Here is a 19779-nt window from a genome sequence, read left to right as displayed (position 1 = left end):
AAAACATTCATGCAAGATGGAGCACCATGCCATACGGCTAAGTCTATCAAAATCTTTTTGAAAGATAAAAATATTCCTTTGTTGGACTGGCCGGGAAATTCGCAGGATCTCAATCCTAAAGTAAATGTTTGGGAGCTATTAAAATAGGAGGTGGCCAAGGAAAATATTACAAACAAGGTGGTTCTAATAGAAAGTATTATAAAACATTGGAACCACAATGCAAGATTGCAGGAAATGGCAGAAAACTGCATAAAAAGCATGCCTAAAGGGGTACAGGCAGTAATCGATGCAAAAGGGGGGGGGGGTTACAAAATATTGATTGTAACTAAGATATTATATGAATATTTTTTATTAAAGTGTATTTATTCTTATAAAATGGTAATTTTTTATTAACACACAACCTGATTTTTTATTAGAATACGTCTTTGGTAGATAAAATTGTAAAAACTGATGGAAAATCACAATTTTTTTAGAGTTTCTAGAAAAATGTAGGTGGCCATAATAAATTGTCATACGACTGTATATAAAAATTTCTCAATTCAAAGACCCGCTACTCGATAAGTCAAAAACCCAAAGTTTTTGACTTATCGACCCGCTACTCGATAAGTCAAAAACCCAAAGTTTTTGACTTATCGAGCTTCGAAAAACCTTCAAAACGATCTATTGATTTTTTCTTGTTGTGCTATGTAAAAAAAAAATAACTTTTTCCCATAACGCCATTGAAATTTTAATTTAAAATGGGTTGAAGACAAAAAAAAAAATTCTTTTTAAGTATTAAACGAAGGTATCGTATTAACTTGTTGCTATCGCTTAAAAAATATTGATTTTATTGATTTACTGTCTATTTAGGTAGTAAAATAATATTTTACAATCTGATTTTCTACAAAAAAGCGTTTAAAATTAATTGTAAGCATAAGTGTTAAAATTATTTGCAAATAGACTTCGATTTTATTGTAATATAAGTCTTTTAATATGTCTGCTTCGTATTTGTCATTATCATCATTATAAACATAGTCGTAGTCCCTCATTGTAAACATTGTAGTACACCATTTTTGTAAACATCTGTTGTCAGCAGCAGAATCAGTGTTCTCCCCCTTTTTTTAGTCACATTAATCTGAACACTTTAAACTTGGTTTATATACAAACAGCGTTTAGTTTCACAAGCAGCAGTAAAGTTAGCCAACAGTAAACTTTACGAAGTTCAGTACATTTCTTTGCCCTGGTCAGAGTTAGCGCTAGATTCCTAAATCATTTAATGGTGACTCCTGCTTCAATCTAAATCATTGAACAATTGCATGATACACTCATCAAATCACTCAAACAGTTGCATTTCGTTGACAACTTCTTTGCGTGGCAACATAACAAGATAATTCTGCATCTTTTGCTTCCGCAAGACTTAGATGTTGCGCAAACCATTTTTATAGCATTTTATAGAAATTTTTGTATTATTTAGTTCAAAACAATATGTTATTAACGAATAATAACAAAAAAATTACGTAGCTGTTATGTACTCTCCATATTCCATGTTCCTACTTTTTATTTTAACCACCAAATAATTCTCATCTCACCACATTACACGGGAATACAAAATATTTAAAACTGAATTGATATTTTTATCATATTTTCTCATTATTACAGAACACTATACTTATATCAACAAGTTTTCTAAAAAAAAAAAAAAAAGCTTAGCAACCATTTTATGACTTAAGGTATTACTAAAAAACTACTCAGCCAACATAGATACAGTTACTCTTTGGGTCGTTAGCTAGGACCCATTTGGGATGCTCTCTTGGATCCTGCCTAATTTCGACAGCAGTTTTCATCTGGGACTCATATGGGTTAGCCTGCCGTGTATTTTGTATGGGTCCCAACGACTGTGCTATAAAATGTAAGTATCCCATATAGATTTACAAGAATCTATATGAGAAACTCTCCGGAAACCCGCCGGATTTGGCTTTGGTTTACATGCAGAACCATGAGGTTTAACCCGTACGAGAACCAATAATACAAATATTGCAAAACTGCTTTTAAACTTTTCAACAAATGAAACAACCATTAAAATTACACTTTTATTTTTATTTATATTTTTACAAAACATATCAAAGAATTTTTTAATCATGTATCGTGAGCTTTCACGGTTGTATCGCAAAATCAAACATTTTAAATCTTTGTTAAAACAACTTCTTTAAGCACCTCAATAAGTGATCTAGTATTTTGTTTGAATAGGAGCTGTAAAAAATGTTAAATTAAACTGTTATTGTCGAGTTTTACACATCATATTATGTTTATATTTTAATATATTACAAAATTTTAATTAGTTTTGGTTAACATTTTTTAGATAAAAAAATGTATTTTCTCACAGTATTCTAAATGTGTTTTATAATCTTTACCAACCATTATATTAGTAACCGTTTAAAAGGATTACATTTATACTCACACAAGTCACTGACTTTTTATCATTATTATTATAGTTAAATATACTAATTTATTATTACTCATATCATATAATTATCATTACTAATACTTATTAAAACAGCAGACATCTTTGATTGTTGATGTTCTGAAGTCATTTTTATTCATCGGTATCCAAATGACAGTCAGTGTGCAACTATTGCAAATCATCAGACATATTCTTAAAAAAAATGCTACAAAATAATATAAGAAACAAAAAATATCATAATTATGATACATATCATATAAGTATAGTGTTTTCCCCCACTAACTTGGAGCTTAACTTTCGAAAATCATTAAACCTTTTGGGGTAAAGGATTTGTTATTTAGTAATTTTCTTATTTGAATAAAATATATTAAATTTATCGATTACTTTAAGTAAAATGTTACAACTGGATGACTGCAAGGAAGATTTTTAACAAAGAATTTAGTGTTGAAAAGATAAAATTAAAGTAAAACAGTAGAGGATAGAGGGCAGCAAATGCTGAAGCAAAATTTATTATTTGTACAGCTTGAAAACAAAGGGTTCATAAGAGATGTAATCGAATAAGTTTCTTTTTTGATTGTTGGCGTACAAAATATACTTTTGGTAACTAAATATAAATGAATAAAAGATTTGGGGAAAAAAACAGTGGAGAAAAGATAGAGTGAGTAAGAGTGATAATTTTACTTTGTTCACTTCAATTATTGTTAAATTTCGTTCAAGTAATTTTTTGTCTTTTAACAAATTTTAAAAATTGGTACTGTGTGGATTCTTTTTATAATAATTCCTGTTACAATTGGGACTATAACTGTTACTTTTGTTACTGGACATTCTAGCTCTGATGTTAAGTATTTTTGATAGACCAGATCATCTTTTTCAATCGGCGTCAGATTACTTGTTTCTGCTAGTAACTGTAGTAACTGCTAGTAACTGTTTCTACTGGCAACTGTAACTGTAGTAACTGGCCTTTTATAAAAAATAATCCTTTTATACATAAACTTGCATTCGCACTTTTTTTTGTAAACTTTCAATACGCAAAGGATTACCACTTAAATTAACAAGCCGATACAAAGTTTGGCACTCTGCTAACATTTGGTTTATTGAATTCAAAAACATAACTGAAGCGTAAATTATGGAACACAATTTTTAATAGTTTTCACACATTATTTCTATGTTTATGGACTTCTGTAAAATAAACAAACATTAAATTGACTAGAAAAAAAAATTGACGTAAAGTAATGGAAACTCACAATAAGATTAAAATATAAAAAGGGTATATATCAAAAACTGAGCATTTACCAGTTGAGAAATTTTAACCATCAAATCACTTTACCTTAAAACGCTCAATAATTTGTAAAACGTTTACAACTCATGTCTGCACTATGAAACTGATCGATACAGTTAAATGGCCTGTGGTCTATTACACAATATTATACTAAAAACAAATAGTCTGAACGAAAGCAAAAAACTCAAAAGTATATATGCAAATTTATATACTTCCATAACAAGTTTTAAGAATAATTACATGTTTATTTTTAGTTTTAATTATTTCTTAAACATTCAAATAAACCAAGGTTATATACAAATTTAACTGTATTCTAGCGTATTTAATTTCATATAATTTGAAATCACGGTTTATAATTAGCACTTGTAAATAGGGATATAATATGGTAAAATTTACAATAATAAACAGCCGTATTTTCAAGTAAAACAGTGATTATCAATTAAAATTAAAATGATTTCAATTAAAAAAGTGAGAAAATGGTTTTTTATGTCTAAAATTCTAATTGGACGCACCAATGGAGCGCATTACTACATATAATATTCAATCTTATATTAAAGTAGGCAACGCTACTCAATTGAAATTTCAATATTATAACAGAATAACTTTACAGAAAAATTCTATAAAAACATTCGAACTATTTTATTTTGTTGACAACAAAAATATAATTAATCGAAAAGTAATTTAATTTTTATGTTTCAATAAACTTAAAAACTTATGAGTTAAAACAAAATGTAAAAAAAAAAATGCTTAATAATAAAAAATAATTAAAAAAAATATATATATATATTTTTAAACATATATTTAAAAAAGCATTTGAAAAACTATAAACATAAAATTAGTATTAATAGTTTTATTTTTATTGAAAAAAATAATACATAGTATAAAAATACATATATATATATATATATATATATATATATATATATATATATATATATATATATATATATATATATATATATATATATATATACACTTAATTTATTATTATTGTTGTTATTCATATATTTAATAACAAATAAGTTATATGATATCTAAACAATTTTTAAATATTAAAAATCAAATACATTATGAAAAATAATTTGTACTTTGTAATAATGTATTTAAAACATATTTAATTATATAGTAATTCATGAAAAATATTATTCGTTATTTAAAACTATTGTTAATACTATTTTTATAATAAATAAAATATTATTATTTAAGATATTAAACACGCTCTCCGTGATATAAAATTTTTTAATTCATCGTTACGAAAATCTTTTCCACGATACTTGATCCACAACTTCTTGATATTTGAATAATAAACCCATTCATAGATATCTTCAATAAAATCAATTTCGTCGTGAACTTCAAGATATAAATCTTCACAAAGATTAATCCACGGAAGAAAATTTTCTTCAAAATCTGTTTTCGTTATTAAATAATTTGAGATTTGTATCCACAACACTTCAATCTTATCTTTTGGTTTCCAACTTTCAAATTTAGTCATACGATAAAAGGTGACACAGCGAACATTTGCTGAACATTGAATTAAAAGATTTTTTTCTTGATCACTTAAAACATTTTTATCAACAAATAACTTTGATAACTTTCTTCCAGAATTTATGAGATGATTTACAAAATAACTTTCGCAAGAAGTTTTGTAGAATGTTTTCCAACCGTCAATCCAAATTTCCATATTTCGTATATCGACAATTGACTTGATTTCATCAGTAAATGATGATTGATTTTCAAAAAAGCATTCAAAAAATAAACTATTGTAATAAGATTTTTTGTTTAAAGATTTGTTTTCATCATTACTTTTACGTAAATAATCTAAAGAAAAAATTTAAATACAACGAATCAATAATAATGGAAATAATCGAAATAATAATATTATATACATTTTAATATTCTATATATTTTAACATCTATTAATATAAAATTGTAATTCAATAATAAACTTATATTATTATATAGTATAATCGTAAATCAAGTATATAAAACTATGACTTTTAATAAAATAATAATAATAATAATAAATATCTATATATATATCTATATCTATCTATTTATTTATCTATCTATCTATCTATCTATATATATATCTATATATATATTAGTAAAAAACACTTATCTAACTTTTATCTTCGACTTGAAGTTTCACCATTGCTGGATCATCAGGAAGAGTTACTAAATCTCAAAAAAAATTCAATTTATAGAAAAAAATATTTTACAGGAAGTTATAAATTATTATAAAAAATTTTTAATTACTATATTTTTTTGTTAACGGGAAGTTACAGAAAGTAATTATGAAATAATTTTCTTTGGAATGGGGATAGTTTAATTTGGTCATTTGTTTATATAATTTTTTAAGAGGTATTTATTTTCGTGCCTACATTTAGAAATTAATTCAGATTTTTTATTTAATAAATTTTCTTGATTTAAATGAGTAATTATTTCAAATTTTTCTTGCAAACATAGCATACATTTTTTGGAAATGTTATTATAGGCAGGGGCAGATTTTAGAATAGACCATTGTAAATTAAAATTTTTATTTTTTTCTTTTAAATCCCAAATATGTTTTGACAGCATAGTCTCTTTTGAATATTTTTTGTGTTTAAACGATTGTTTGTGGTTGGCATAACGTTTTTTCCATTCCCCCTCGGTTAAGCCAATATATTGTTTATCAGGGTTGTTTTGTGAGGAAACAATGCATTTGTAAATTACATTTTTCGAAAGGCATTTTCCATTTAGAGGGCAATCTATTTTTTGTTTACAATTACAATAATTAGTGTTTTTTTCTTTTAAATGTTCATTTTTATTAATTAACGCGTAGTTGTGGCCTTTTATAATTCTTTCTAAATTTTTTGTACAACTATAACTTACTTTAATGGTATTTCTGTTAAAAATCTTATGTAATTTATTAGAGGGAGGAAAATGTTTGTCTACTAATTTTAGAAAAATTTTACCTATATTTGTTGAAACATTTTTGCTGTACGGGGGGTTGAACCAAATTATGTTTCTATTTCTATTACGCTTTTTTGCAATTTTCTTTTCAAATTTTAGCTCGAAATTTTGAAAGCCACTTTTTTTAAGGGCATCTTCATAAACGCGTTTAGAGGAGTTGAAAATATTTTCATTAGAAGAGTTTTGGTTTAGCCTATTGTTAATTGAAATTGGAATTTGTTTTAGAATTTGAGGGGGATGGTTCGAATTTACATTAATATACAATAATTCGTCATTAGGTTTTTTGTAGGGCTTATAGGAACTTTCTGAGAGGTTAAATGTGACATCATTTGAAATTTGAAATAATTACTCATTTAAATCAAGAAAATTTATTAAATAAAAAATCTGAATTAATTTCTAAATGTAGGCACGAAAATAAATACCTCTTAAAAAATTATATAAACAAATGACCAAATTAAACTATCCCCATTCCAAAGAAAATTATTTCATAATTACTTTCTGTAACTTCCCGTTAACAAAAAAATATAGTAATTAAAAATTTTTTATAATAATTTATAACTTCCTGTAAAATATTTTTTTCTATAAATTGAATTTTTTTTGAGATTTAGTAACTCTTCCTGATGATCCAGCAATGGTGAAACTTCAAGTCGAAGATAAAAGTTAGATAAGTGTTTTTTACTAATTAATTATTGCTCTGTTTTTTAAGAACATTGAGCACTCTATTTGTAAAATACACTAACATAATTTACATATATATATATATATATATATATATATATATATATATATATATATATATATATATATATATATATATATATATATATATATATATAAATTAGTAAAAAACACATATCTACCTTTTTTCAAAAAAAGTTAGATAAGTGTTTTTTTACTAATTTATTATTGCTCTGTTCTTTAAGAACATTGAGCACTCTATTTGTAAATTACACTAACATAATTTACAGGATCTCACTTCTGCTACAGCATGAGGCTCACAGTGGCTGGTGAACTTTAATTCAGATAAAACTCAATTTTTTTCAGCCAATCGTTATCGCAATAATTTAGATCTTCCTATATTTATGAATGGTAATGTACTCGATGAGTCATCTACTCTTCATCTTCTAGGATTAACTCTTACTTCCAATCTTTCTTGGAAACCATATATCAAATCAGTTGCAAAATTAGTATCTGCTAAGGTTGCATATCTTTATTGAGCTTGTCACTTTCTTACTTCGGATTCTATTGTCTATCTTTATAAATCTCAAATCCAGCCTTGTATGGAATACTTTAATATATATATGGGGTGGTTCTACTAATGATGCCCTTTCTCTTTTGGATAGGGTGCCAAAACGCATTGTAAACATGGTTGGACCTGCTCTTGCAGCCAACCTCCAACAATTATCACATCGTCGTAATGTTGCTTCTCTTTCTCTTTTCTACAAACACTATAATGGGCACTGCTCTAAAGAGCTAGTGTTTCTTGTGCCATCTACTAAAATTCATTCTTGTGTTACTCGTCATTTAATTAAGTGTCATCCTTTTTCTGTGACTGTTCCTAAGTGCTCCAAAAACGCTTATTCGTCTAATTTTTTTCCTCGAACATCAGCTCTTTGGTATTTGCTTCCTTCATCTTGCTTTCCTGATTCATATAATTTGCCATCCTTTAAGTCGTCCCTCAATCGTTATTTTGCTCTACAATCTTCATTTTTTCTCTTTCAGTAACTTCCAACTTTAATTAGTGGCTGCTTGCAGCCTTGTTGCAAGCGAAGATATTGAAAAAAAAAAAAAAAATCTAATCACACTTATATCAATTTCATCTAATCATACTTATAGGATTTATATCTAATCATACTTATAGCATTTATATCTAATCATACTTATATCATATATATCTATTCATACTTATATCATATATATATGCGGTAGTGGTGTAGTGGTAAGAGCGTTCGCTTTGTAAGCGAGAGGTTCGGAGTTCGACTCCCACCACGTCCCTGGAAGTACCGCGCTCAACTTAGTTTCTCCGCGCAGCGGCCTTGCTCAGCAAGGTTCGTGTTTCAGAGTTAAAGAGTTGAGAGAGGGTTGCACCACGAATAATAAAAAATAAATAAAAAACACAAAAAAATGAGTAGCCTCCTCGACTGTAGTGGCCCCCTTTGGGCCTTGGGGAGGTGAATAATCTTAAAAAAAAAAAAAAAAAAAAAAAAAATCTAATCATACTTATATTTTATATATCTAATCATAGTTACATCATATATATCTAATCATACTTATATCATATATATCTAATCATACTTATATTATATATATCTAATCAAACTTATATCATATATATCTAATCATACTTATATCATATATATCTAATCATAGTTATATCATATATATCTAATTATACTTATATCATATATATCTGATCATACTTATATCATTATTATTATTACATCTATTAAACAACTAGTATGATTTGGATCTGTAACAAGTTACTTTCAAGTGCTTAATACACTGTAGGGATGTATATACTCTTTTGGAAAATATTTCTAACCATACTGATCTTATTAGAACTTCGCCAAATACTAATAATCACAAACTATTAATTATCTCCTAATGTCAATAAAAAAAACTCAAAATTTCATCTCTATATAAAAAACAAACATTTTAAGTTTAACCAGGCCTTAAAAATTCAAAATTCAATGATTAAAGAAAAACATTTAGTGAGGCTTTTTAAATCTTTGAATTTAAAAAAAGTTCTATAATGAACTATAATAAAAACCAAGTAAACCTAATAAATTTATAATATAAACACCCTTGTCACTGATTACCATAATATTCATTTATAAACACACTTGTTACTGGTTCCCTCATTCTGTAATGCTGTAAAAAAACTAAAAGTTACCAAAGATAATAAAAGTACTACTGACAAAAATGACACAATTCGAGGATTTGTCACACTTGATTTCAATTTATAAATAAAATTTCATTAATAAAAAAAAAAAGTTAGGATAATAAAGACGTTTCATTATACAAACTTCCAATTTACATGCTTAGCATATAGATATATATTAGCGTTTTATTTTACAATGTAGTAGCATGCTTCTTGCAAAGAAATATCATAACCCATCTCATGGTAGAACTATAAATTACTTAGTTTAGCCAATTCCCAGCAGAATTACCCACCTATGTGCTTATCATAAATGACTCATATTAATAAAAGAAACTTACCTAAAACAAAAAGCAAAAAATCATCATAAATTTGTTTTGAAGGATTCAGGTTAACAAGGAACTTTATTAAACTATTTTGGCTTTTATTAGTCAATCCACAAATCATTGATAAACAACTCTCCAGCTTTTCAGTGGCCATAATCTCTTTGCTACTTAAACAGTTATATGCATATACAGATGCACAAAACTCCATTATTGCTGAATGCACAAATTGATAATGAAAACCTAGATCTGTTTCAATCCTTTCAATAAAACCAAATAGTTGATGTTCAATTTTATCAAAGTCACTGATTAAAGCTTGAATTTCTTTTCTGGAAAAAATTACTTTACTTCTGACAAATGATTCATAAGCAATTTTACAAATACTCAAAATATATTTCTTATTATCATCATTTTCCATTATCTCATCAACTGGAGTCTCAGTTTTCATAATATGTTTTTGATAAAAGTAAAAAAATATTTCTGTACATAAATATGCCATTGTTAATAATGAAACATTACATTGTTTTGATTCAACAATTTTACCTATTGAGGATAAATAAAATGGAATAGATGTCATTGCATTTGCAGCTGGAGAAAGCTCTTTTAAAAATGTTTTTAGAATTTCATTTTTAACAACTGTATTTTTTTCTATATAACTATTTATACCATTTTGATTAAAACCCATTATTTGTATTGTTAACTTATTGTTTAGCATTTTGAACATCTGACAAACATTACGGTATTGATCTATAGCATAAACTCTTCCAGCTATCACACATTTATAATTGTGAATTTTTGATAGAACTTTGACAATTGGGTATTGTGAAAGAGAACTGTAATTTATTAAGTCATCAAAATATTTAAACTCATCTAAACCATCAATTATAAATATTATGCTATGAATATTGATGTCTACAAATTTTACAAAATCTTTGTAAAAAATAACAAGTAATTCATTTATATTAGAAATTAATTGATAATTATTAAGCAGCCTGCATTCAAAATAAAAAACAAAATCAACTTTTTTCCAAATTAGATTAGTAGACCAATCAATCAAGCATTTTCTAAGTAAACAAGATTTTCCAATACCAGCTATACCTGAAACTAATAAAAGAGATTTTTCTTTCATAAATACTTCATTATATGAAATTTGTTTATAATTTATACGTTTCTCAAAATTAATTCCTTCAGCAATAGACAAGTCAATAAATTTATTTGTTGAATCAACATTTTCATTTGCATATAGTGGTGGTTGAAATTCATCAGTTTCATTATATGTTTGGATATAGAATTCTTTTAGTAGAACAGTTGCATCTAAATAGTATTAAAAAAATCTTATTTAAATCATCATCATCATCATCATCATCATCATCATCATCATCATCATCATCATCATCATCATCATCATCATCATCATCATCGTCATCGTCATCACCATCACCATCATCACATCATCATCACCATCATCACCATCACCATCATCATCATCATCATTGTCATCATCATCATCACCATCATCATCATCATCATCATCATCATCATCATCATCATCATCATCATCATCATCATCATCATCATCATCATCATCATCATCATCATCATCATCATCATCATCATCATATGAATTGCGTTTTGATAAGAGAATAGACCATTGTTAAATTTATTTGTAAAAAGCTTTATTTTGATGACAAAAATTTTTTTCAACAATTTAGAAGAAACCAATGTTTGAGTAATTTTGTTACTAAACTTTTTCATATATCTACCTTTTGTATTTATTGCTTAAAAAATAGTTGTTTTTTGGTAATATTAGATGGTTAGCTAACCATCTCATAAAACAAAAAAAAAAGACTTTTACTAAAAATGGATTGCGTTAACACGCTTGCAGCAAATTTTAACATCACTGTTACAATAAATTTATATTCTCCTGTTAAATTTTTATAAGATCTTTTCTAATTTTATTAAGCTGTGAACCAGATTTTTTATGCATAAATATTAAACCATCATCACGATAAAGACCCAAATCATTAATATTGATTATTTTACTTAATAAATCTAAATTATATAGCCCAAAAAAATCACAAATTTCATTAATGTAATAAAGTAAGGTTTTTCTGCAATGTTTTCTTATACGAATTGTCTCTTCTTAACTTTGCTTAACCTACAAGGATGTTGTTTTGAAAATTTATTTTATGATCTTTAAACATTACAAAAGCTTGGGTTTTAAGTAAATTAACTTCATTTTCCAGATTTTCAGGGGCTTTCGCATAAAAACTCGTAATATAGTTGCATACAATTTTTTCATAATTTTTAGTGAGTTGGTAAATCTTATTTGTTTTATCAGTGAAAACCTTAGTATTAGGGCCTGATTTAAATGTTTTAACAACTAACTTTAAATCAATTCGAAATTTTTTATTCATAGGCTGAAACTTTACTATATTTAACTTGTTTCTCCGTGCAGCGGCCTTGTTTGTCAAGGTTCGTGTTTCGGAGTTAGAGCGGGTTATAACCATAAGTAGCCTCCTCATCTGCAGTGGCCTTGGGGAGGTGAATTATATAAAAAAAAAAAAAAAATTAAGTAGGTGCAATAGATCATTATCAAAATTTTCCAAATCAGGTGTAAAAGTTGGAGTATTTTATTGTTAAATTCATATTTACAATTATCTTTGATAGTATTAAATACATTATTTCTGTTTGTTTTCGGTTTTAAGAAAAAATGGCTTCGGTTTAAAAAAAAATAATTATTTTTAATCAAAGAAATAGTATAATTTTTTTAATCTAGTATAGGTATGCTTTTTAACAAGCCAGTGAAATTATTAGTTTCCATTTTTTACATGGAATTTTAAAATACAATTAAGAGTGCTTAACATGTATTAATTAAGATATATTAACATATATTAACATATATTAATTAAATATATTAATAACATATATTAATCAGTTAAGAATGCTTAACATAATATGTAGGAGTAACTTATAATGTATTCTACAAAATTGAGTGCTCAATGTTCTCAAAAATACGGAGCAATAATAAATTAGAAGAAAATTACAAAATTTTTCATTTTCAAAAATTAAAACTCCTCAGAAATGTTCAAATCAATAAAACTTCAATTTATACTAAAAATTGAATTACAAGAATTCATAAATGTCTTAACTTTTCACACATTGGTGGAATATACTGACATTATTCGAAAAAGAATTCTTTAGAATTGTTTACTTCTACTTATTCTTTAAAAATGTAAAAATATTTTGAACTTATTTTAATGTTTTTTAGGAGAATTTTAATTTTATGTATGCATTTTAAAATCAATTCCTATTTTTTGTTTAATAAGCATTCTTGGTTTGCATGTGTAATTATTTCAAATATTTCTTGCAGGCGTAATATGCATTTTTGGAAAATATTTTTATATGCTGTTTTAAGAATGAATCAATTCAATATAAAATCATCAATATTTTTGTTTTTCAATTCCCATAAGTGTTAAATGAAAGTTTTGATAAGTGGTTTTCTACTAGTTTATATACAGTATCGGACAAAACGAGTGCAACCAAATAATGCTAATTTAGTTTCTTTATATAAAAGTGCTGCATTTTTTCAATTTAGAGAAATAACTATGTAACTGTTTAGAGACAAAGTTCTTCAAGCTTTATTCATCACAAAGCTCATTATTTGTACACAAAAATTAATAAATTAATCAAAAGTATTAAAAAAAGTTGATTTCCTTCTGGACAAAACAAGTGCAACTCATGTCGTGGCATATGACTCCAGACACAACCCTATCTAGACCCACAGGTTCTAGATAGGGTTGAGATCCGGAGATTGAGGTGGCCAATCCATCACCGATAGGTGGTTGTCTTGAAACCACTGCTTGACTACTTTTGCAGTGTGTTTCGGATTGTTGTCTTGCTGAAAAAACCATTTTATTGGCATATTCCATTCAGCATGAGGTAACATAACATCTTTCAGGATATTTTTATACATGAAACGGTCCCTTATTCCATCGTTTCGATGTATTGGACCTAGACCATTAGCAGAAAAACACCCCCAGACCCATTACATTGCCTCCACCATGCTTCACGGTCTTATGGCAGTAACATAAATCAAGGCTTTTTCTGGTCGGTCGACATACACGGCAAATGCCATCGCTCCCAATGATGTTGAACTTCGATTCATCACTGAACAGGACAGTTCGCCATTTCTGCACATTCCAGTTAATATGAGATGTAGCAAACAGGAGTCTTTTCTTCTGGTTTTTTAGTGAAATCAGCGGTTTCATTGCAGGGCGTTGAGAAAACAATCCAGCTTCAACAGTACGTCGTCTGATTATTCGGTCCGATACAGGCAGCTCTAATGGCTTTTGTATTTCAACTGATGATATCCAGGGATCCTTCTTGACGGATCTGACGATCATAAAATCCTCTCTAGAAGTGGTGGAACGCGGTCTTCCACCTTTTTTATCTGCTGCCAACTTCCTCGTAGAACGATATTTGGAACATAGTCTTGATACGGTCCATTTTTTCACGCGATATTTATCACAAATACTTTTTTGTGGCATTCCACTTACGTAATCGCCAATAATTTTCTTTCTTAGTTCCACTCCAAAACTGTCGGGTGCAATTTTTGCACTTGAAGTCATAAAAATAAAAAAAAATAAATAATCACGCTTCCAAGGCTTACCATGTTACATTTACCTTGTGATGATACAATAATGCTCTGTGGAACACAACCTCTTGGTTGGATGTGGACTGTATCGATGTAACGAAACACTTGTTGTATTTCACTACTTGTATTGATGTTCTTCAATAAAACACTTTGATAAAACTCACTTCGATAAACTGTAATGATAATACTGACTGATTGACTTCCATATACTGACTGAATTACATGTCGATTTACATGTCTCTTATATAGTAAAATGAACCTGTGTGAACCTGTTTTGGAAGATTCTAGATGCTTCTTTTCGATGCTTCTGAAAGCTTCTGGATGCGTCTCGATACTTCTGAATGTTTCTGGATATTTCTGGATGCTTCCAGATGCTTCTTCTGGAAACTTCTGGAAGCTTCAGCATGCTTCTGGAAACTTCTGGAGACTTCCTTTAATTATTAAAAAACTTCCGTGAGGTTGACACGGACCAGATATAAGAAAATGAAACAAACCAAAAAAGTTGCACTTGTTTTGTCCGCTGCAAAATGGCACTTGTCAACAAAATTCTGCCTGTGTGCTGTCACCTGTCAGCTGAATGCTCATGTCGTGGCATATGACTCCAGACACAACCCTATCTAGACCCACAGGTTCTAGATAGGGTTGAGATCCGGAGATTGAGGTGGCCAATCCATCACCGATAGGTGGTTGTCTTGAAACCACTGCTTGACTACTTTTGCAGTGTGTTTCGGATTGTTGTCTTGCTGAAAAAACCATTTTATTGGCATATTCCATTCAGCATGAGGTAACATAACATCTTTCAGGATATTTTTATACATGAAACGGTCCCTTATTCCATCGTTTCGATGTATTGGACCTAGACCATTAGCAGAAAAACACCCCCAGACCCATTACATTGCCTCCACCATGCTTCACGGTCTTATGGCAGTAACATAAATCAAGGCTTTTTCTGGTCGGTCGACATACACGGCAAATGCCATCGCTCCCAATGATGTTGAACTTCGATTCATCACTGAACAGGACAGTTCGCCATTTCTGCACATTCCAGTTAATATGAGATGTAGCAAACAGGAGTCTTTTCTTCTGGTTTTTTAGTGAAATCAGCGGTTTCATTGCAGGGCGTTGAGAAAACAATCCAGCTTCAACAGTACGTCGTCTGATTATTCGGTCCGATACAGGCAGCTCTAATGGCTTTTGTATTTCAACTGATGATATCCAGGGATCCTTCTTGACGGATCTGACGATCATAAAATCCTCTCTAGAAGTGGTGGAACGCGGTCTTCCACCTTTTTTATCTGCTGCCAACTTCCTCGTAGAACGATATTTGGAACATAGTCTTGATACGGTCCATTTTTTCACGCGATATTTATCACAAATACTTTTTTGTGGCATTCCACTTACGTAATCGCCAATAATTTTCTTTCTTAGTTCCACTCCAAAACTGTCGGGTGCAATTTTTGCACTTGAAGTCATAAAAATAAAAAAAAATAAATAATCACGCTTCCAAGGCTTACCATGTTACATTTACCTTGTGATGATACAATAATGCTCTGTGGAACACAACCTCTTGGTTGGATGTGGACTGTATCGATGTAACGAAACACTTGTTGTATTTCACTACTTGTATTGATGTTCTTCAATAAAACACTTTGATAAAACTCACTTCGATAAACTGTAATGATAATACTGACTGATTGACTTCCATATACTGACTGAATTACATGTCGATTTACATGTCTCTTATATAGTAAAATGAACCTGTGTGAACCTGTTTTGGAAGATTCTAGATGCTTCTTTTCGATGCTTCTGAAAGCTTCTGGATGCGTCTCGATACTTCTGAATGTTTCTGGATATTTCTGGATGCTTCCAGATGCTTCTTCTGGAAACTTCTGGAAGCTTCAGCATGCTTCTGGAAACTTCTGGAGACTTCCTTTAATTATTAAAAAACTTCCGTGAGGTTGACACGGACCAGATATAAGAAAATGAAACAAACCAAAAAAGTTGCACTTGTTTTGTCCGCTGCAAAATGGCACTTGTCAACAAAATTCTGCCTGTGTGCTGTCACCTGTCAGCTGAATGCTCATGTCGTGGCATATGACTCCAGACTCCTGAACTGTTTGATGTGGTAGTATAGTTCGTTTTTCAATCACTTTTTAAAAAACGCAAAAATGCAAATATAATTGACTAGAATGTTTTTCAAAACACTCTGAATGTTTTTCAAAACACTCTGAATGTTTTTCAAAACACTCTGAATGTTTTTAATAATATAAACAATGATTTTATTTTTATTTTTTTTATTGTAAATCATGCGCTGAGTATTGCTACCTAGCCTGCTGCTACAAGGAAGTGCTGCTACATCGACTATCTTATAGCCTGCTGCTACAAGCGAGTGTTGCTACATTGACTATGTTATGGCCTGACTTGCATTGGAGTGCTGCTACATCGACTATCTTATAGCCTGACTCGAAAGGGAGTGCTGCTACATTGACTGAGGCTTTTGTTGGGGCAGGCAGTCTATCAAGTAATTGAAAAAAAAATTCCGGTCTTGCATTTTAATTTTTTTTTTGTGTCAACAAAATACAGAAAAACTTTCTGACAACTAGTTAGGAGTTTAAAAGTTACCCTTTTTGACAAGCCAGTCGGCAAATGTAGACTCTTTAGACAAGTTATTCGGTAAATTCGTTCAGACAAGTTATTTGGCAAATGTTGATAAGGCAGTCAGCAAATTTTAAAAAACAAGGACTTTTTTTTTAAAAGTCTGCAAAAGTTGTAATGGCACCCTCCTACGTGACACCTACGCGCGCCCTGTATATATATATATATGTATATATATATATATATATATATATATATATATATATATATATATATATATATATATGTATATATATATATATATGTATATATATATATATGAATATATATATATATGAATATATATATATATATATATATATATGTATATATATATATGAATATATATATATATATATATATATATATATATATATATATATATATATATATATATGTATATATATATATGAATATATATATGAATATATATATATATATATATATATATATATATATATATATATATGTATATATATGAATATATATATATATATATATATATATATATATATATATATACATATATATATATATATATATATATATAGTTCTATAGTTTGTTGGCTTTAGGAAGAGCGGAAGGAAAAAAGTGATTCTTACGCCAACACATACGTCACTTTTAATTACTTTTGACTTTCGTCCAACATTTCCGTGTTGGACGAAAGTAAAAACCATTAATTTAATTACAAATTAATCGTTTTTTAAAAAAACCACAAAAACGCAAATTTAATTGACCAGAATGTTTTTAAAAACATTCTGAATGTTTTTATAACATTTTGAATGTTTTTAACAATATAAACAATGTTTTTATTTTTATTTTTTTTTAATAAAATGTTTTTATTTTTATTTTTTTTACTGTAAATCATGCGCGGAGTGTTGCTACATCGACTATCTTATAGCCTGACTCGCAAGGGAGTGCTGCTACATCGACTGACAAATAGCCTGACTCGCAAGGGAGTGCTGCTACATCGACTGACAAATAGCCTGACTCGCAAGGGAGTGCTGCTACATCGACTGACAAATAGCCTGACCCGCAAGGGAGTGCTGCTACATCGACTGAGGGTTTGGTTGGGGCAGGCAGTCTATCATTATTAAAAAAAAAAAAATTCCGGTCTTGCATTTTAATTTTTACTTTTTGTCAACAAAATATCGAAAAAACTTTCGGACAACATCTAAGGGTTCTATATATATATATATATATATATATATATATATATATATATATATATATATATATATATATATATATATATATATATATATATATATATATATATATATATATATATATATATATATATATATATATATATATATATATATATATATATATATATATATATATATATATATATATATATATATATATATATATATATATATATATATATATATACATATATATATATATATTTAAACAACTTTAAAATGTATTCTACAAAATAGAGTGCTCAATGTTCTTAAAAGAACAGAGCAATTATAAATTAGTAGAAAATCACTTAACAAATTTTTTTTTCAATAACACTGTTAAATGAATTGCAAAAACAAGTAAGTCTGATAAACTTTGCAAAAGGTAAGGTTCAACAGATTTAATGTTATTTCAAAGACCACAAGTATACATAAAATAATAAAGCTATTTATATATATATATATATATATTACTTTTAGTAGAGTTTATTTTTCCCAGCCTTTGCCTAGAAATGTAAAAAAACACAGAGGTTCCTATTTGTCTTGCAAAGTGAAAAAAGATTCTTTTCTTTGATTTTTATCAAACAATATTTGATTAACTTCATTTTATTGAGAATTTCTTGGCATAATAAAATATTTAAATTTGCTTTTAGCTCTTATGTATATTTTTATAACAATATTTATAAGATTAGTTTATGTATTGAAATTTAATAATGTTAGTATAAGAACTATTAAGATTGTAAAGTCAAATTATTGTATATCATTTAATGTTTTACTTTAAAGTTTAAACTTTAAAGTTTATTTTAGAAACTTTTAAATGAATCTAAAAATTAAAAACTTCATCTTACTCTTAAGTAAAAATGCAACTATGAATACTCATTTACTATAAATATTCGTTTATTTGAAATGTTCATAACAATATGCAAAAAATCAAGTTTTACAAAATAGGTTTACAAGAAAGTTTTAATATTTTAAAGTGTACTTTATCTAACTTTTTAAAAAAAACTTTAAAATAAAGTATTTTTTCTTTTACAGGACTATTTTTTCTAACTTTACCGATCCCTTTTAAAAAGAAAAGTATTCCAGCCTGTAGCTTTGATATATTGTAACTTTTCATATCAACAGTTAACAGGTGGAGAGCTTTGATATATTGTAACTTTTCATATCAACAGTTAGCAGCTAGAGTAAATATGTTCCAGACAAAGACTTATTTTTATTTTAAATGATAATTTTGCACACTGAAAGGTTTTTGGTTTGTCCTGAGTTATTATCATTGTCCCCATTTTCTGATGCAGTTACAGTATCTAGCATTGTACAATATGCAGCAACTGTTTATGATGGTCTATAATGATATTTGTGAAAGATCGCCAGAAAATAATTATTTGTAACACTTCAACACTTATCATTATTTTCCACCATATTATA

General features: G+C 28.0%; 1 protein-coding gene across 2 annotated transcripts in view; it reads right to left on the bottom strand.

Annotated features, from left to right (window-relative positions):
- Positions 1-4797: 4797 nt before the first annotated feature.
- LOC105848542 (uncharacterized) overlaps positions 4798-19779 on the bottom strand; it is a 67240-nt gene continuing 52258 nt past the window's right edge. For both annotated transcript variants that reach the window (XM_065789964.1, XM_065789965.1), the window contains exons 6-7: positions 9891-11186; positions 4798-5537 (exon numbers count right to left, since the gene is read on the bottom strand). In XM_065789964.1, the coding sequence (XP_065646036.1) occupies positions 4921-5537; positions 9891-11186 (1913 nt within the window). In that variant the 3' untranslated portion in view covers positions 4798-4920. The remainder of the gene's footprint in view (positions 5538-9890; positions 11187-19779) is intronic.

The sequence above is a fragment of the Hydra vulgaris genome, chromosome 02 (genome assembly GCF_038396675.1).
Source record: "Hydra vulgaris chromosome 02, alternate assembly HydraT2T_AEP".
NCBI classification, from domain to species: Eukaryota; Metazoa; Cnidaria; class Hydrozoa; order Anthoathecata; family Hydridae; genus Hydra; species Hydra vulgaris.
Note: the sequence above shows the minus strand (reverse complement) of the source record. Positions and strands in the feature narration are given on the sequence as shown.